The 21,354-nt window shown below is 33.7% G+C and overlaps 3 protein-coding genes and 1 pseudogene across 3 annotated transcripts; 2 read left to right on the forward strand and 2 right to left on the reverse strand.

Annotated features, from left to right (window-relative positions):
• Nucleotides 1-761: 761 nt before the first annotated feature.
• Nucleotides 762-9,795, reverse strand: LOC125054633 (annotated as a pseudogene).
• Nucleotides 9,796-10,452: 657 nt separating this feature from the next.
• Nucleotides 10,453-14,682, reverse strand: LOC125054927 (5-hydroxytryptamine receptor 1A-alpha-like). The gene is made up of 4 exons (XM_047657077.1): nt 14,428-14,682; nt 12,698-12,832; nt 11,641-11,790; nt 10,453-11,573 (listed from the first exon to the last, which is right to left on the reverse strand). Exons 1-4 carry the CDS (start codon nt 14,600-14,602, stop codon nt 10,717-10,719), a joined length of 1,317 nt encoding a protein of 438 aa, XP_047513033.1. The 5' UTR covers nt 14,603-14,682; the 3' UTR covers nt 10,453-10,716.
• Nucleotides 14,683-17,348: 2,666 nt separating this feature from the next.
• Nucleotides 17,349-19,171, forward strand: LOC125054849 (39S ribosomal protein L40, mitochondrial). The gene is made up of 5 exons (XM_047656977.1): nt 17,349-17,514; nt 17,624-17,713; nt 17,941-18,111; nt 18,270-18,468; nt 19,004-19,171. The coding sequence occupies exons 1-5, from the start codon at nt 17,480-17,482 to the stop codon at nt 19,118-19,120; spliced, it is 612 nt and encodes a 203-aa protein (XP_047512933.1). The 5' UTR covers nt 17,349-17,479; the 3' UTR covers nt 19,121-19,171.
• A 701-nt stretch (nt 19,172-19,872) lies between these two features.
• On the forward strand, nt 19,873-21,130 carry LOC125054797 (cell wall protein DAN4-like). The gene is made up of 2 exons (XM_047656902.1): nt 19,873-20,119; nt 20,193-21,130. Coding segments are annotated over exons 1-2 (903 nt in total). The 5' UTR covers nt 19,873-20,118; the 3' UTR covers nt 21,095-21,130.
• The last annotated feature ends 224 nt before the right edge of the window (nt 21,131-21,354 follow it).

Below are 21,354 nucleotides of genomic sequence, written 5' to 3' on the forward strand. Positions count from 1 at the left end.
CCATGCTTTTTTGGTGGTTATGCCATTAAATTGTAGCTTATGTGAAACGTTGGTATTTATTTTGATAAGGATCAATACCTAGGTATTTTAATAAAAATAAATTAATATAAGGACGCTTATCGTGACGTAACTATAAAATATTTTTTATAGTTAGTGATGTGTGCTGAAATATTTTAATACATCATTTTGTACTAACATTAATAGTTTTCGCAGCGCACGCGATTGAAGGAAGTTTTTTGTTTATTTTTTTACACCTTGGGTTAGATTATTCAAGCTTAGTAAGCATCCCTAATTTTTTTTAAATGAAACATAGCCTATGTCACTCGGGAATAGTGTAGCTTGCCAACGGTGAAATAATTTTTGAAATCGGTCCAGTAGTTTCGGAGCCTATTCATTTCAAACAAACAAAAAATCAATTTTTTTCCTCTTTATAATATTAGAATAGATAACCCAGTGGAGCGTATTAGATCTGGGCCTCAGAATCTGTTTACTATATGTACACAGTAACTTCCTACCTGACTACTTAACACGATGCAAGCATTTCCACATTCTTCGACTCTCAGTGAGACGAGAGATAGTAGATGTAACATATTTAATTAATGTGGCTACAGTAAAGTCCTGAGGTATATCTCTGTTATACCATACTTAGCAACTACTACAACTATATATCTTTCAGGCCACTAGTTAAACGGTGCTGTTTAGTTAAGAGGCTAGGCTGTTAAATAATTGAACGGCTTATTAAGCTAGTTGGCTGCGACATATTAGGCTGGGGGAAAAATCTAAATTTATTTAACCATTACAGTAACTATGTACAGTTATGAATATTAAAAATAATACACGTTCCCAAATGAAGGGAGCTAGACCGGGCGATAGAACTAGTAAGACTCTACACGCTACTCTTTTTAAGCTCTAAGTTACAATTTTGAGACACTGAAAGCATGGCAAGCTTCACTTGACATATTGAAATAAAATGTTATAATAATAAAGTAGCAAACGCTAAGTATCAACGTCAAGTCTTTAGAATAAAATAAAACAAGTTTGTGTGTGTTTTTTTTTTTTAAATTCATGCAATTTTAGTTATAAATTCTCGAAATGTATCGCGCTCCCGCAGCGAATCCAGCATAAGTTTCGGCAACAATATGCACTAGATATTCTGGAAGTACAAAGAAAGCGTAGGTACAGGTAGCCTGGTAGCTCCAAGGGATATGTGAAAAGTATGCGGTTCGCACGAGACCATCTATAGATGTTCCAGTTGTTCGATAGATAACTTGAACGGAATTTCCAACTATGTAGTTACGAGCTTGTGGTAATTTGAGAGCGTCCATCGCTTGTGCCATTTGAACACCGACGTGCAAGATTTAGCCATTTTGAGGTAACGTTTCTGGAAGAGATGACTATGAAATAACTTAATGATATAAGTGGGCCTTTGAGGAGAGGCTTTGCTACTTTTGATGTCAATGTTTACGTTAATATTATGATTTCACATGACCCGATAAAATGAAAGTAACGAAAATTGAAGAGATTTGTATAGCTAATTTAATAAATTGATTAAGAAATTAAATTATAATATAAATCGTTCAATTGCAACGAAAGTGGTGCATTCAGATTAATTAGTTATGATAAACCCGCACATTAGCTACATAAAAATAGGCATGCAAATGTAATTGTCATGATGGTATAATAATAAGAAATGTTAAGTTATTTATAATTGTCGTCAAAATTTATGGTCTAAATACTCTCCCGCGCTAAAAAGGCACCTTGCCTTTAAAAAAATTAATAACCTTCGCCATTAAAGCATTGCAGGGCAGTGATCTATAACTACTAGAAATTATTAAATAGTTTGATAAAATTTCAATTCATTTATAATTGTAATTATAAATTAAATTGATACTAATTGATTTTTAAGGCTGTGATTTCAAAGTAAAAAGGTACACAAAACCTAAAGAGATTTTATTTAAAACCCCAAGGGTTGAGACAAAATCTCTTTTCGACAATCTAGATGCTAAACGAATTGGTTTGGGAATGACATTAACTCTCACTTTGTCATGAGACCATTTTCATGCAAATTCGTATGGCGTTGATGGGTCATGTCTGTCGAAAATAGATTTTGTCTCAAGCCTAAGAACGTCATTATAATCACGTTACGTCACGTTATAGTGCTATGGCAATATACTTCAAATCGAACCAGATATTCCTGGAATTAGTGCGTTGCTGATACAAATCCTTAAGCTATTAAAAATAAGTAATATATATTTTCATTCATTGAATAGTCGTAACTATCAGAATTTGCCATGGGAATGATGAGCCAGTCGAAAATGCTCACCAAATCCTTATCACTGACGTCGACAACCAACTTGTGTACAAAGCCACGGGCGTAGTCACCCCTTCTGTTGCGTGTAAGGATGTCTCAATAACAATGGCTGGCTTATGAAGTTGTTCTAAACGTGTAGTAGATATTCGGATATTTGTTTGCCTTCAAAAGTCAGAACCAACGTTAATAAGTGTTAAAACTTCGGGGTATTTCTCACCTAAACTGTAAGTGTTTCCCAACGTGGGGCCCACGCCACACAGGGGGGCAATTTGATTGTTAAGGGGGGCAATTCGAAAATGGACTCGACGTTTTTTGTTTTGAAAATTTACTTATAAAATACTTAAACAATTTCCTAGTGATTTCGTCCTAAAACCTTTATTTAAGTTTCTTAAGAAAACAATTCCATTTTTAATATTAAACTTATGTATGTTACATAGGGGGCATAAGTATATTAGAAAGGCTAAGGTGGGGCATGGCACAAAAAAGGTTGGGAAACACTGGTCTAAACAGTGTTTTGTTTGTAATGCCTTAATAACTATTATTATCTCTATGAATAGATTTTGACGTATTCGAAAATAATGTCTAGATGAAGTATGTACTATATAAATTGCTGCATAATATTTCTTCAAAATATGTTTTGTATTAAATCTTCTAGACATATTAAGGTGCATGCCAAGCCTTGCCTGGCATGAGCATTCATTTGTCTGTTTAGTAAATGATTAGTAGAATTTACACGGCAATGTCTCCCCAGTGGACCGTTTACCTTATAGATAGATATAAGTTCCGCAATAAGTCTTTACCTGTTGATAATCGTAATGTGTCCCAAGGCGTTGAGTTGCCATTGTCAACTCTCGTGTTATGAGTTTTTATGTGTTCTTCCTCTTAGAGTATAACGTTGTAAAAAGAATTGAAAAATTTACGGAATAAAATTCTTCATTTGAAAATATTTACTACGATTGTATACAATCACCCATTTACTAATTTTTTTTAGTAATCATATGTTATGTTATTACAATTTTCTTAACCTACATTCTAATAATAAAAATTAATAAAAAGAAATTGAAAAAAATTAAAAAAGTTTGGTCCCTGTGGCAGTGAACCTTTCGCTGGCTGCATTTCCTCGCTGTATTGCGAGGCTCGCTATACTTATTCGTTGATAGAAATTATTGAATTTTAGAGGGTAGAGTACAAGAATTGCAAAAATTATTAACAAAAAAAAATTAAAAAAAACTCAAAATATGACGGTTTTACATAACAATAAAACCGATATTATGTGCCGAGAAGGAAAACATACAGCATTGTATAATGAAGAAGCAATGTATACTTAGCCATGAAGTGCGATACATACCGAGTGAAATAGTTCCGCTTAGATAGAATAGATGGCGCTGTAATCGCCTCAACTTCATACTTATCTTAACCAGCTAGGACGGTGTCATTTCCACAGTCATAGAGTCTTCACCAGGAAGAGCTTCCTACAATGCTGTATGTTTTCCTTCTCGGCACATAATATCGGTTTTATTGTTATGTAAAACCGTCATATTGATGTGCCTCCGGAAAACATACAGCATTGTATAATGAAGACGTGTTTGTTATCTGCTGGTGGATGTATATAGTAGTACAATATAAAACACAACGCTATGATGATTATGAAGAATTAAGGTCCGGGCTTTAGCTAAAGCCGTTATTGTTTATATAACTATTTTATTTACTTGCCATTATTCTTAATCAAAGCATAAGTATTTAGCAATTATTATTCTTAGTTACGGTATAAATATAACTACAGTTACTAGTAACTATATACTCATCTGATTTAGATGTACAATTAACATAATAATATAAACTTCCTATCATAACAACAAGGTATTTCTATAATTACGATGGTGCAAATGTATTAAATAAAGAGTGATGAGTTTTCTCTACGAGAGTCTATCTCGCGGCAGTAATGATTAAAGAATCTATGTATTTGAAGATTTCCAGTTACCCCGTGTAATAAAAAATTTCATCTATTGGTTGATTTTCGACCTAATTATTTTGCTGTTGATGGATAAAAAAATATTGTTTAGATTTTTTACTTGAGATCTTGTTGTACCTGTTACTCAAAGCAATTTTTTTTTTTTTTTTTTAAAGACAGTTCACACCAATTGACCTAGTCCCATGCTAAGCTGGTGAAGCTTGTGTTATGGGTACTAGGCAACGGATATACATACATATTATAGAAAGATAGACATATAATTACATATTTAAACACCTAAGACCCAAGCACAACACCAAATGCTCATCACATCAATGTTCGTCCCAGCCGGGAATCGAACTTGGGACCCATGGATTCGCAGTCAGGGGTACTAACCACTAGACCAATGAGTCTTCAGGACTAACTGAAGTCTCACTAAAGTGATAAGGCATATGTTTTATCGTGGTGTTTAGAAAGTTTCCATGTTGACTGGCGTCTTGAGTGTCTGTCTTAGATTCGAATACCGGTGTTAAATAAATGTTACCACCATCATCCACGAATTGCTCGTCAGTAATTTCTAATAAAGTGAACCCTGCGGCCCAATGCTAAATGCAATACTGTGGCTGTTCTGCGAGCCGTATCGAATAAAGTGTCCCTAGGAGGGTTGGAAGAAAGCCAGTCTAGTACTATTCGCGGGTCCCACGTGACGGATGATTTCACGACTTTTGGTTTAGCTACTCCTAATACTCTGAGGATGTGTTTAATAATAAAATTTGAAAGTGTTTGTTATTCTACATGGGGACCGCAAAAAGTTAAAATTGCCGATTTGCGAACAAGGATGGTTGATAGGATAAATTCCTGTTTTGGCTTTCTGTACTGTCTAAGTGTTTACTTATAATTAAATAAATAAATAAATAAATTTTCTTTTAGAAAAAGTGATATTAAATTTTTTGCAATATCGGCTGTTTGAGGGGATTTTGGGTTCACTTGAGAGTTGTCACACCATGACAACCCTCTTTTGATTGCGGGTAAATAAGTGGACAGGTGGAGTGACCAACTCTTCAAAAGTAAATCTTTTTCCAGTGTGGACCAGTCTTTTATTTGGGCACCCCATCCCCAATTTCCCAAACTTTTAGGGTCAATGCTTGTATTTGTGGAGGAGACAGTGCAATTGTCGTATCTAGGAGTGTCTGCGATAGGTATTGAATTTCGTGGGGGTGATCTAGAGACCTGGATTTCAGGTCCTGCAGCCAGTAACAGACTTGGAGGGGGAAACACCCATGCTAGAGGAGGAAGGTGCCACTACGCAGCCTTTTTTCCCCTTTATTATCTGTCTGCTATGATCACCCTGGTAGGTAATGTACCGACAGAGTTATGTTGAATTTGTCCGTCAGGTGCAATAGTTTAAAGGTTAGTGTAAGTAACCCTATCGATTTCGTTCCTCCTTCTGTTTGAATGTATGCAATCAGAGTTTCATTTGTCCGATTGTATTAACACGTGTGTGTTTTGTAATATTTTTACATTTATTTTTATTGCGGCTATCACTGCATATAAGTCCTTTTTGTTGCAATGCCACGTTTTCTATTGGTATGACCATTTTCCTGACAAGGTTTCCGTCTAGATGTGAACCCCCCCCCCAACCCCAATCCGAGGCGTCCGTCGCTAGGAAGTGGGTTGCAGGTTCTTTGTGTATAGGCGTCGTCTGATGAGTAGCTCCGAGCCACCACATCAGTTCCTGCCCTACAATCTGAGGCAGCAGTTGACCTCGACGGGGTCGGATCTTGTTGAATTGTCGCAGAAAAATCTGTACCTGGCGACAGTGAAGCCTCCCGCGGGGCACGAGTTTAGTTTGAAAGTTTGCGAAGTTTACTTGCCCTAGCAAAGCTTTGTAACTCGCGAATACAACGCATAACTATGGTTTTTGCGCTGTATTTTTACCTTGGGTAGCGACATCACATTGACCATAGTATTCCAGCGAATTCCAAGGTATTCTAAATTTTGGGTTGGTACCAATACGGATTTTTTGGTAATTGATTTTCCAACCTAGGTGTTCCAAGTGTCTCACGGCCTCCGCGGCCTGAGAATCTAACTTGGCGGGTGTTCCAAGTGTCTCACGGCCTCCGCGGCCTGAGAATTTAACTTGGAGTGGTCTTGGTTGACCAGAAGGTAGTCGTCTAGGAAGACTAGCACTCGACATCCCTTCGCACGTAAGGTCTCCGCGACCCAACATGATACTGCAGAGAAAAGGTGTGGTACTGACGCTGGCCCAAAAGGAAGGCAAGTCATGTTTTCGTATAACTGCCCTTTTTAGCTGAGCCTTAAGAAAGGTCTGTGTGATCTCGCTGCCGGTAGATGGAAATAGGCTTGTGATAAATCTATTTATCATCCAGTCCCCTAGTTGAAGAAAGTCTGGGACTAAGCCGTGGGTGATCAACCGAAAATGTTTTGTCTTTACGAATCGGTTTAGTTCTCGCAAATCTACAACAGAACGCATCGTGCCGTTGCTTTTCCTGCGAAGAACCATTTTGGATATAAAACTGGGGGTTTTGTTGAGAACTGTTTGTAGGATACCTTGCTTGATTCAGGAGTTCTATGATTATCTGCGGTGTCGTAGGTGACGGTTCGGTTGCGTATTGACTTACTATTCGATTTATTGGCATTAACAAAGCGGTTTCTTGTACAGAGGTATGCGGAATCTTTGAATTATGTTGGATAGTAATTTTTTTTTTTCCGTCATTGTTAGATAACGGGTAGTTTTAAAATTGTTTATGACTATCGATTTTCCTGTTAAACGTTCGCATCGTTTCTTGTTTTAGGTGGGTATTACGAAAATTATTTTTTCCATTTTGTGCCTGGTGTCTGTATTTGGATGTAGACGCTTACGATTCTTTGTATCTAGGTTTAAAAAGCTCTTACTCTTGAAGGTTGCGGCGGAGATAACCAGAATTGCGGCCCACCGAGGGATTGTATTAGGGACGCGAGCTTACTTTTTTCAAATAAAAATTCCTCGCTAGGAGGTATATTACTAAGCGCAGTTTGAATACTTTTGTCCGAAATCTTACTTATTAATCTTTTACGCCTAGTTTCTATACATTCCGCTCGTTTTCCGCATACAATTTGCAGGGTTTGTTCATGCAATTTATAAGAAGGTGATTCATTACCAACAATATAGGATATTTTTGTGAAAAGATTTAATCGCGGGTTTTAATTCCGTTGGGTTATTACGAGTCCAGTTTATGATTTTTTGTAATCCAGGTTGTAGTAATTCCCTTTGACATAGGAGTTTTAAAAGCTTAATATATTATTATATTTTTATATTATTATATTATTATATATTTATTTTGTAATTTTTTTCTTTTTTATCGGCTTTCTTAATAATCTTTTTATCATCAATATTTGTGACCAAGCCCAGAGATTTCGATTTTCGGGTCGACGGATTAATAAAAAATGGCTATAGTAGTTGGTCGGTCAGTGGGTACCCTCGTCATTGGACGCACTGGCGTTGACATTTGGTACATAATATCGTTGATGCATTATAAAATTTGTGAGGAAACTCACCTGATTATATAACGCGTCGATCATGGGATCGACCGTTACCTGTGCTACTCGTTTCCTTTTCTTTCGTGGCGGTCCCTCGCGCTCCGAGTCGCTATCAGACGCGCTGCTGGTGCACGTGGAGTCCTCTTTGTCTTGTTCGCGACCTTGCTCGACACTTTTTTAGACTACTTGCCTGATCGGCCCGGCGGCGGCCTTATCGGCATCGTGAGTCCATTACGCAATTGTGATGTATAATAATGCGTTTTGCTAATAATTAACACTAAGAAAGACTATAAGGTTTTAAGTCGTTATTGAGTTGTTTCGGTTTCGACCGCACGCGGCGAAAGTACACAACGCTATGACTGTGGAAATGACACCGTCCTAGCTGGTTAAGATAAGTATGAAGTTGAGGCGATTACAGCGCCATCTATTCTATCTAAGCGGAACTATTTCACTCGGTATGTATCGCACTTCATGGCTAAGTATACATTGCTTCTTCATTATACAATGCTGTATGTTTTCCGGAGGCACATCAATAACCCGTTACTATAACTAAAATAAAGTAAAGTCTAAAGGAAAAATAACAATAATAATAAATAGAACTATGTTTAGACAAACATTTAAAGTACAATACAATACAAATCATTTCTTTTTAAACGGTTTTATTTAGCTCACCCCGTTTGTTTTATTTATTCTTGGGTCAAATTTAGTAATTCAAATTTCACCCTCTTCCTGTCAACCGATTAATCTGAAATTTTGTATACACTTTGGATTTTGGTGACAATACAATAAACTAAATAAATAAAATAAAAATAAATAAATATTATATAATATATAAATATATATTATATAATATATAAATATATATTATATATATATATATATATATATATATATAACATTATATTAAAAACTGTATCTATTTTATTAATTAAATATATATTATAGAATTGATTTATTTATATAAACTAACGGGCAAGGAACCTTGCAATAACGAAGCACTAAATGAATTAAACAGAATACGAAATAAAAACTAAAAACTAGAAAATAAAAATAGGTAAAAAAACTTTTTAAGTTAAACGGTTTTATGTTAAACATACATTGCAAAGTTTAAGATAAATGTACTAAAAACCAAAAAATAATAAAATAGATACAGTCGTGGGAATTATAAACATATGCATAGACTAGACTAAAATAAAACCGTAGGGCACGTCAATTGTCTACAATCGTTGATTAAAATGTTTGTTTTGTAATGTTACACTATAATTAGGCAGTTGTTCAACCGACAACGATGGAAGTGTGATAAGTAGGGCTAGAATGTGGAAACAAGCTAGCAAGCTCGATTATAAGCGAGTTTTAGGGTTTCATAGTGGTGAGCGAGTAGTACTTTTATCATATGTTTTGTCGATTAAAGACAAACTACGACCAATGAAACGATTCCTCGCCAGCCAGCAGTGTGAATGTCCAACGATAAACTAGTTGAAACATCTCTTTTATTTACATGGAGTGTATAACTATTGGAATTTCCATGAGCAAGAAAATAGTAAGTAATTTCCTGACCGTCTGCGGGCCAACTGCCTATTTTAACGACGAATTAAACGATTCTTCTATCGCACATTAAGTCGATAATTTGTAGACAATTGACGTGCCCCACGGTTTTATTTTAGTCTAGTCTATGCATATGTTTATAATTCCCACGACTGTATCTATTTTATTATTTTTTGGTTTTTAGTACATTTATCTTAAACTTTGCAATGTATGTTTAACATAAAACCGTTTAACTTAAAAAGTTTTTTTACCTATTTTTATTTCTAAATATAAAACTCCGAAGATTGTCGATATAGTTGATGTTGACATGAGACTACATATAGTGGATGTCTGTATACGGAAAAACAGTAATTTTATTTCACTATTCAATTTCTTTGGTAATAAATACCCTTCATATTGTTCAAGCTTCCGAGGCTCCAAGAAGAAGAAACAACAAAATGCGTCTCATGTCCTCTTACCAAATATAAAATGAGTTAAATTTTCTGGATTATTCAATTAAAGGATTTTTTAAAGAAAACACTTTTTTACCGGATTGAAGTTATGTATTACTATAAATTTACAATTATTTTACATACTTTTAAATATTTCTGACGTTTCGCGTGCTTTACAGCGTCGGTGGTTACGGATATATTATAATAATACATAACTTCAATCCGGTAAAAAAGTGTTTTCTTTAAATGTGTGAAAGGTATGTCAATAAAAGACAATACTAAAGGATTATTATTTCTCTATCAGAATCATTGGATATGGAGCAATTTATTTGGTACTTAAAATTTTTGTTTTCTTTATTATAGATATAGATTAATTGTCTGATTGCTGATATCGCTTATCCTTATCAGTAAATATTTGTTATCAGTTTATTGTAATTTGTATAATATTATTGATCGTTGATTACTTATACTGCCTACATTATTTGTGTTATTATCTGATCGCATAATGCTTCCAAAAAGCTGTAAAACTTATTAGGTTTTGTTAAAATGGTAAGTATAGTTTTACGTACACTGAGTCTGTGACTTTTATATTCTGGCTTAGTTGTAGAATTTATCTTAATTTCATCTAGTATGAAGTAAATGCTTATTCTATAGGTCATTAAACAAACAAGATGAAGTCATAAGACAAAAACCCACAACGGTTTTTGCCATTTAATGCGAAATTCATCATATGCGTGCTAAAATTACAGATAAGGTAAACTATTTTGAATTTCTTTATACTAAAATTAGGTAGTACTGAAATATGTTATAGTCTATAATACTGTATCGATAAGTAGGTATTACTTATTAATATATATTGTATTGTATCATATAAGTAACAAATTGTACATTATTTATTTTAATTTAGAGAGATTTCGTTTTAATTCATCTAGTCGTAATTAACATTTTCCCTTAAAATGCCTACTAATATATCTTTTCCAACATGTCTGTACGTATCTCTGGAATCCTTTGTGCCACCAGACGTAAATAAGTGGATTAAAGATACTATTCATAAATGCTAGAGCTGCCAATGGTCCCGCGAGCAGTAATCTAATGTGAAGGCATTTAGGGTTTACTTCTTTATCGTCGCACAGAACATAAAATATGACAGCTATAAAGAACGGCATCCAGGTGAATATAAAACTTCCTGTTGTTAGCATCACGATTGTTAGCGCTCTCCATTTATTCGCTTCTTTTGTTTTAACCCTACCGACATCTTTAGTTCTTTGACCTGCGGTGCTATCAGTGTCTTGGCCGATTGTAGTTCGACTTTCCCCTATGTTTGTCGAACACAAACTGTTCGAGACATTATTACAAGATGTCTTGTCTTTATTAGGTAACGCTTGAAATGTTTCGTTAGTTAATTCGGTATTGCTTTTCGAAACAAAATCCTTCCTATCGAGTTTTCCACTTTCAATTTCGTAACAGGAATTAAAGGATAAACTCCGTTTTATATTTTGATTGTTTCGTTTAGAAGTTTTCACTGATTGTGTATTGTTTCCGTTTCCCCTGTAGATTCGTAGCACGGATTTTGTGTTTGTCTTTGCTTGGGCGACGGACGCATTGATTTTCCTTATATTTTTTAGGGCGCTAACTAAAATTATAGAATAAAGTACGGCGACTACTATGATAGGTACGATGCTTAATATTGAGTTGAGTAGGATTAAAGGTCCAGGGAAGACAGCAACGTAGAAGCAATTTGAATTGAGGTCGTGGTTGGTCCATCCAGTTGCGGGGAGGAATCCCAGAGTAAGTCCTAAAAAAGAGAGTCATAATTATAATTTTTGGAGGGTACTTAAAAATAAAACAAGAATTTATCATACCAATTAGCCAGATGAACATTATACTGACTCGCACTTTGGTCGTATTGACCCACCGCTGGTAGTAAAGCCCGTGCAAAATGTAAATGTAGCGGTCGACGGCAATTAGACCCACGGTGAATATTGAAACCATTGCAGGACACACAAGCATACCTGTTGAAATTTCAGTAATTCAAGTTAATGATACATCAGTCTGGTCGTCTACGTTTCTTATTAAATTATCAATGAAAAAATGCTTCGATAAACCTACTAAGCTTATTATTAGGATGGTCGCAGAGCTGGCCTAGTGGCTCAGTGAGTGAATCTAATCCCGGAGGTCGTCAAAAGTCAAAAAAGTAAAAAAAGTCAACGCCCAACCATGGGATAGGTTGACAGCTTTTCCTATTACATAAGAACTGGCCTGTACTTTACATCATAATGAACATCGTGCTTTTTGCCACTTCATTCCAAAGCTCAATAGTTAATATATTAACTGAAGCTGTTTTTAAATTAATATACTCTAAAGAATTTTAAATAGAAACCTTTAAGCTGAAACTTGGTCAACAACCAACTCCTCTACTATGAAGGGCATCGCGAGCAAACCGGCATGTCTCAAATCCTAAAATCGACTTATGTCAGATGGAATGCTGATTACTTGTTTATGAAATATAAATGATGAAAGAAACGGATGTGATCCAATAGACCAAGATCCATATAGGGTTTTAGCGCAACTGGATTATTATTATTGCAGATATATTGCATATCAACAGATGCATAATGTTTTCAATGCCTTTAACGAAATAAATAAATCAATGGCGCTACAACCTGTTTAGGTCTGGGCCTCAGATTTCTGTATCTGTTTAATGATCATTTGTTAAAAGTACGCTACGTTGCCTGACGCATGCCGTTGACTTTTTGGGTCTAAGGCAAGCTGGTTTCCTCACGATGTTTTCCTTCACTGTTCGAGCGAATGTTAAGTGCGCACATAGAAAGAAAATCCATTGGTGCACACCTGGGGATCGAACCTACGACCTCAGGGATGAGGAATGTTGCAAATATTCGTATCAGTGAACATTCTTACCTAATTCAAAGATGCATAGCGGATTTGAGCTGTCCGGGTTTTCGAAGCTGAAACCAATGAGCATGGACATCCCGATTATAGTATCAGCTAGAGATACATTGCCTAGTAATATATATGTACTTTTCCGTTGTTGACCTGAAAAACAAATGAAGGCTTAGTATATAGATCTGAAAAAATATTATATGGGGAATACATACTACAGTACTAATTGGTACTTTATATTTATTATTTTTATAGGCTAGATCTGTTTTTTTACCGGGAATCGATCGTTTCATTACCTGTTTCAAACATATCACAGTGGAAGGGACATAATTTGATAGATAAGTAATCGAATAAATTTCTTCTTTAGTCACTTCAGAAAGCAATTTTACGAAGCTTTTTAATATTACAAAGATCCTCCTTTGCTATACAGTATAATTATGTAAATAACAAAATATTTCAACTGTTTAATTAGTAACTAGAAGCTGTGTAATTATTGATTTTTAAATTTATGCAATACGTGTACGACTTTTAATTAAATTGAAAAAATTTGGCTTATTTATTTTTTCCTACAATAAAGTTTACAAAAGACGACTGCGAGTGCGACTTTACATGAATTACAATCAAGCCTACACAATAATTATGGCTACTAAGTAATATTATGTTGGCTTCGTTTTCTTCAATACTAGTGAATAGCATAAACTAAGGTAATCTTCATTAACAGTCTTTGTGTTCTTTAATGTTGTGACATTATGTTCGTGTGTCAAAGAAATTTGGCTGAATGTAAATTATTTAAAAAGGTATTTTTCAATACGAAATTGTAGTTGTATGAAGCACTGAAGATTTATTTAATAGGTTATGATTACTTATAAAATTGCAGTAAATAAATATTATTGTGCTTGTGGTATTTCATAGTTTTTTTTAATTTTTTGTGGTTATAAATCTTCGCAGAAACATCGAAATTTTACATATAAGTTTTTCTGGTTACTTTATATTCAATAAATAATAATATTGCTTATATACTTAATTATCTGTTATAGTAATATATGAACAGTGTTGGCCTAGTGGTTTTTGACGCTGATGTGATAGATTTGTCTGTCTATTTAACAGTCGCTCGTATAGTGGAAGATAGGAAAGGCATACCTTAGAGATAAAAATACTGCGGCGTGTGTTAGGCACAGAAGCCCGATCACCTACTTGCCTAATAGAAAAACCAATGATCATGAACGCCCAGACCGAGAAGGTTGTAGCGCAACTTGTACTTTGTAACGAGAATTAAAAATCTTATGAAGTGTTAAACGGTAAATAAGTATTGTAAGTACAACTTGCAAGTAAACAAGGAACTACTATACTCTACAAGAGAGTGATATGACCTTCACACTTGTGTGATAATAAAAACACAGGATATATTTAGTGAATACTTGAGAAGTAAAAATAGTTAAATCCTTATTCATGAAGGCTCTGTCTCTTTTCATCACACCGAAAACACAATTTGACTGAAAGAGTACTTTACTTTACTTTTACTGAATTTTGAAACACATATCTGCAGCATATAGGAAATACAGACGCAAAACGAATACTCATATTATTGGTAGGACTACAAGTTTTATAGCTGATTGATCAAAAGTGGCATCCTCTCAGTTGCAGACAGCCTGGAGTAGTCCCACATATGAAGGGTGATGCGTAAATGATTTACACCTCGGATATCAGAAAAGTGTTAAGGTTTGTTTTTATTCAATAAAATAACATACCTTTTTTAAGTATCAGTCCACTGGACACTACAACAGTTAAATTACTTAACATAATAATAAGTCCGAATGTACACGCCACCGGCCTGTATGTCGTGTATTTTTCATGTTCTTTGAGTCTGTAATTTTCATTTAAAACTGTGGTATTCAACACTTCACTTGTATTATTTAGTTCCATTTTGGTGATACACAAATGCACGGAAGCACGCTTTTAACCTGTCCATCCAGTCTGCCTTTTTGTTAACAACTAGGTAAATAAGCAATACGCGGTCGGAGACAAAAAGTATGCCCCTTAAGGAAAACTTGACATAATAACTTCAGTTAATTTATATAGTGAATGTATGTGATTTTTAGGGATCTGTCTATTTACCATACAATTTAGAAGTAAGCCTGATTTAGTAATAGTTCCTTGTACCGTAATAGCTTTAATAATTATCACTATTAATGTAAGTTTAATGACCTGTGGAATTTCTTTGTTTAACAGAATTTTAAAAGGAATATTTTAGTATAACGTCGTTATAGTATTATTTAAGTACTTATCTATGTACTTGTAATAAGTATATTAGTCATTAATTAATAATATTTTTTTAAAATTATATTTTGTAGAGAACCCAAGAAAACAGATTGACAACAATAATCTCCCATCTTTATGATATTGTTATGTTAAATGATGATAGAGTTCAAGTTATTAAGTTGAATACAAAGTACCGACACTGTTAACCTTTACATTAGAAGGTAATTGGCATAAATATGCATAGTATATTTACCTACTTATTAATTTAAACCCTTGTAAACACGTCTTATTTAGTTGTACATATAATAATAATTAGCTTACCGACTCGAAAAAAATTCATATTGTTTAAACTAGTATTGACTAAATATAAAAAAAATATGTTTTGATTTTAAATATTTATGCGTCGTGTATTATTTTAGGTAATTTTTTTTTTGGTTTGAGGGTAAACGGAGGTCACCAAACATCAGCAGCAGCTTAAAAATAATGGAAATACTGAACATATAATAAATATCCGGTAAATTTGTTTCTTTAAAACATGTCGCACAAACTAAATAATCTTGACACCTCCTTAACTAAAAATTAAAGTGATCAAAATCTAACTAGATTAGAAACTAACAAATAATAATATAATACGTAGTTGCATTAATACTTTTCCAATGTATAATTGTAATATTTAGTTATGAAAACCCGCAAGTTTAAAAGTTACATTGACTATTAAAGTTACGTTTTAGTTTTGTAGCGCTTCAAACCTCTACCTATTCGTCAATTTGATGAATTCAGCAAGGTCTTTTTTGTGAGTCAATGTTTGCCGTCCTACTCGGTTTTACAGGAGAAATAGGTAGATTTGTGGAGGATGACTTAATCCAGAAATTGACCTGAAATATGACAAATATTTTTGAAGATTTCCTTCTTTAACCGCTATAATTAAAAAGAATGATACCTACTTATATATTTTCGAAAAAAAATGCCAAAGTTACAATACATAAATCGTATGAGTGCAATGACTAAAGAAAATAGAGGACTGTAAATAGTTACAAAAACGTACATACCTTGTATACATTTATTTTCAATTATTCCTTTATTTGTAGATTTTTTAATTGGTGTTCTTGTAGTTTAGTACGGTACAATACGATAAAGTAGACCGTATGTAAATAAATCATGCCTGAGAAATTTCTTAAAACGTGTAGAGGACGTTTAAAAAAAAATTCTACTGCTTTGGAGTGAAAGCTCTAGGCTAACTATTTGTCAATTTAATTTCAGTCCTCGTTTTTATTTGTTCATAGGATGACAAGGTCTTCTGATGCATAAAGCAAAGAAATCTATAGAAGAGTTCACGTTATTTTCGAAGTCCAGCAGAGTAATCTAGTAAAAACATTAATGTCTATTTAACACAAATAAATATCACAGAGATATAGGTCTACCAGGATCTGATGGCAAAAAGGGAAAAAAGAAATTAACGCTAGCAATACTGGGGAAATTGGAGTAAAACGTTTTGATACTTTTTTTTCCTTATAGCGGCTGATTCTGTGTGTGACAAATGCAAAATATATAAAAATTTATCCAATGATAATTTTTGAAAATGTGGCGAATGTGGGGTTTGAAATTTAGATGAAAACTCCAATTACTCTGTACATGAGTTTATTATTTATTTAGGAACTTGAAAATGGTTCCAAATACTGCACATCCATAAAAAAAGTCTTCAACGCAGTATTTATAATAAACCTTTCCTCCTGCATCTCATTTAACCGATCTTGTTCTATGAACTGATTTTAAATTTTTATTACATGTTCACAAGATTTTCGCTATTCATCGATCCCTATTTGAGAGAAAGAAATAGTGTAAAACTCATTTATATTGTTTCTGATCAATTCTAAATCAAAACTATCCAAGTTTATTTGTAGTATAAGAAACCCCTGAAATAAACCAAAGTTTAGTATAAGTACATAATATAATACACACGAAAAATCTCATAAACTAAAGTATCAAGACGTGTCATTCCTTTAGTAGGAACCAGTCAACACTTGCACATGGCTCAATATCGATGATTGTGTATGTTCTGCATCTTGTTGATCAAGTATTCTTTGATAAACATTGAAAACAATATGTCTTGCTTGCGATCGAAGAGGTTTCTTCGACATTTTTATCACTTTTTAAAGGAAATTTGAAGCCAAACCAAAAACAATTCCTCGAAATTTCAGTTGACAGATGATTTTTTTCTTTTATTGCCATATGAAAATCGCTAATTTTTAAAAAAAAAATTTGCCATCAGATTCTGGTAGACCTATAGTTCTTAATATTAATTTAAATCGTTCATGCTACAGTTTCTTATCTGGGCTTGGTTATTGTATAACATAAATAATCTATCACTAATCCTGGACATTGACAACTTAATTTTGACGTTTGAGCTGTCAGCAGTCAGCACTCAGCTGTGTAGATCTTGGATTCATGTCTTGAAACAAAAACATTACAATAAATAATATTAATGATAATTAATTGATAAACTGCTTCCGTTTTAATGAACAGTTAGCCTATTACAATAAAATGTTTCATTTATCGTTAGTGAAACAATTTACACGGTACTAATAATTTTGTTTTATATTTTTATAACCTCTTATGTGTTGTGTAAGTGTTGAATTTGGTTTATATGATTCCAATTTTATGTCAAGACGCTTTGCTTATTTCTAGGCTAGCGATTGCTGCACCCAAAATTCCATCAACTGCTAAAAACATTAGCACTGCATCAGCCTTACAATTTAAAATTTCTAATCAATTATGGTAAGTGTTAAGAATTACAATTACTTTAATAATTTAGGTATAAGCAAGAAATATAAGTATATTTGTGTCTCATCTTTTTACATATTGAATATGATGTAGGTTGTAAAATTTTGAATTATCATTTCCTGTAGGGTGAATCAGGTAATTCTTGCTAATAAAGTTATATGTTTGATAACATTAGTACTTATTAGATATAAAACTTATAGTATGCATGTTAAATATTACAGGGCTGAGCCTATGAAGAAGAAGAAAAAAATGGATCCAGCTATAATAAAAGCTAGAGAGGAGAGGAGAAGGAAAAAATTAGAGAAACAAATTCGAAGATTGGAAAAAAATGCAAAACAACTGAAGCCAATTGATGAATGTGAACCACCTCTTCATGTTCTTGATAACATAGGGTAACAACAATTTAAATTTCTGTCATATTGTGCATCTATTTACAATTTTATTTACATTGAATCTAATCCTGGATCTTCCACCTTATACATTACTTACAAGCTGCTATAGTAGTACCAGCTATTTTATAGAGTTCTAAACTTAAATTAACTGTTCGTAGAAAACGAAGACGCCCTGTAGTTAAATTATCAATAGAACAAATTGAAGATCGGGCTTTGCTAAATAAGGATTGGTGCAGATATAAAAGACAGGAGTACATGGCTAATGTGGCACAAGTTGATAGAATAATGAGGGCCCAGAAAAGAGCACTAGATCAGCTTTATGAAGTCTCTGAAGAGTTGTATAATGAAGCAATAATGGTGAGATATAGAACCTGTTTTAATTTAAGGTTCATGTATATATGTATATTTTCAATATCTCTTTATTTTCGATACATATTTATTTTTGTTGTTCTGTTGAAGTCAAATTGTTATTGTGAGACGTTTAGGCTATTAATTTTTCTTTAAAATATTTAAATGTACTGTAATGTATATAAAAAGCTGAATAAATTCTGTTTAAACCTGGTAAAAACCCATATGCTCCATGCTTATATACTGAACAATTCTTAAATGCCCTCTAACAGAACCTAAGGACTTTTTTTTTCAAACAACATGAAAACATAGCACATCTTCGCAATAGGATTTTTGGATTATTGCTAATAAAATATCTATCTTAATGACAGGTACCATTTAGAAATAAAACTGCTATATATATTATATAGTATTTACACTTCAACCTCACAACATTGCACTCAATACTCTAGGCCTCACAGGTCCTTTATGAAACCACTTAGCCACAACAATGGAATCGGGCCTTATTTATGTGTCTAAATGTTACATGATTTGATTTTTTCAGCCTGATCTGCAATTAATTCCATACACAATCGATGGAACATATGCCACACCACCAATTAAGAAGTATGATTCACCTGATGGAGAATATGTAGATGTTTCAAAGAAATGGGGCAATTAAAGTGTTTTTAATATAGAACTGTATTTTGTAGGTAATAAATTTTAAACAATTGTTTGTATTTATTGTACTAAATGATTTCATATATTCTGGTATACCGATTTTGTCTAAATTAAAATTATACTGTTAAGAGTGCGAAAAGAGGACTAGCAGTTATAATAATAGCCATTTTAATTGCATAATATTAAAAAGTTCTAATCTACACTTAGTCTACGTTAGTTTATTGTTATTACCATTACTTCGTGTTCTGCAATATGGACCCCTATTTGGTGAAAGCCTTCTGAGCTTTCCATTAGGATTTGGTCTTTGCTTCCTCATCCATTTCTCCTCAGAAAACTTTTTTGATGTCATCAGTCCATCGATTTTGTGGTCTTCACTTGTTTCTTTTTCTAGAAGCTGGCTTTTATAGGGGGTGGATTCAGCGGTCTATATCTTTTGTATGTACACCTAGCAATATGGCCATTCAATATACATATTTACAAAAATGATATGTGTACTTTTATTTTTTTCATATTAAATATCATTACTATCGAACTGTAATTAGAGGCAGCTGGCATAAACTACGGACTCTCAGTACGGTGTACGGTAGATACTAGATAGCTGGTTCTACTGGCTAGCGAGACCAGTCCGATTTAATTTTAGATTTGATAATAGAAATATATTTATTAATCATTGACCTGTCATAAGGCTGGTGGAATTTTCCTAACTACTGAACTATGAAAGCAGGTTGTAACTTGTAAGGTGGGCAGTGAGCAGTGAGCAGTGTGGGCTGTTTCGATGATTTTATGTACGCTACGTTATTATAATAGCCGTAAAGTTATTGAAGAGTAAAAACAATTTCATGCTTGAAAAACTTGCGTTGATTTGGGTAGGTTTGTTATAGTTTTTATATGGTTTAGGAAAATAAAATGTAGAAATACATTTTGAGAATATCTGCATTCGACAAGAACTATGATTGCTTTTAAAGATGATGGTAGAAAGGATTCTATAATAATTTTGAAAGTAAGTACTTTTTACAAATGATGTATTGACCTGTTTTGTAAATATTTTTTTAATTTAACTTATTTTATTTTAGTGTACGTAAGTCCGTTCGCAGTAATATCTATAATGGCATTACATTTTTCACATTCTTCAAAATGGCCGGACCCATTTAAAGATGAGGTTGCGTATGTAGATAATCCGATTGAATCGGGGTTTCCAGGACACTGGTTGCCCCTAAGTATTATAAAGAAGATTATGGAAATGCGAGTCCTGACGCTGGCGCCTGAAGCTGTCACAAATACACTGAAAAAAAAAAAGCTTAAATTACATGCGCCGACCAAAAGGGTAAAAGGTAGAAAAATAAGCAAAAACATCTCGACAAAAGCAACTCAGAATAAGCAAACTACTATATCTCTATTAATAAGTTCCCATGTAAAAAGTAAGGATACTGATGAGGCCTTAACTACCGATAATAGTGTGTCGGCATCAGAGACGCCAGTTACTACACCACTCTTAACTTCCCATGAAGCTAAACAAGCAGTTTTGTCTACGTCTATTCCCACTTCTGTTACTGAAGATGTCCTAACTGACCTTACAGACCTTACTTCCCAACCGTCATCAATAACTGAAGGCACATCCCATATAACACAAACACCAACACCTGTGCCTATTGAGGCATCAACACTAACCGTAACAAAAACACCTTTGTCGACAAGTACAAAAACAACGACAAAACTACAAACTATTATAGAAACCAGTGCACCAACAACTCAACCATTAACTACGACCACAACTAGTTCAACAACAACAAAACCACCACCAACAACAACAACAAAACCACCGACAACAACGACAACAACAACAACAACGATACCTAAAACAGTAACCACCACATCAACAACTACGACAACGTCTACAACAACGACACCTACAACGGTAACTACCATGTCAACAACTACTACAACGACAACTGAGACTGGAGATCCATTTTACTAGATAGTATTTATTTAAAATTTTCTTAATAAAATCTTAGAAATATTTTTTGCTTATATTGAAACTAAAGGGTTTCGTAAAGAGACCTTGCCCTTAGAGATTTATTCCCGGTCACAGCGAAAATTGTTATAAAGGATCAGATTAATGAAGGAAAGTATAAATTATAAGATGACAAATGTGTTTGAGCAATAATTACTATGTCTGTCGTATGTTAAGGAGGCCTAGAATAATCTCCAAGAAATTATGAAAATACGTTCTATTAC

This window comes from Pieris napi, chromosome 12, assembly GCF_905475465.1.
Source record: "Pieris napi chromosome 12, ilPieNapi1.2, whole genome shotgun sequence".
Lineage (NCBI taxonomy): Eukaryota > Metazoa > Arthropoda > Insecta > Lepidoptera > Pieridae > Pieris > Pieris napi.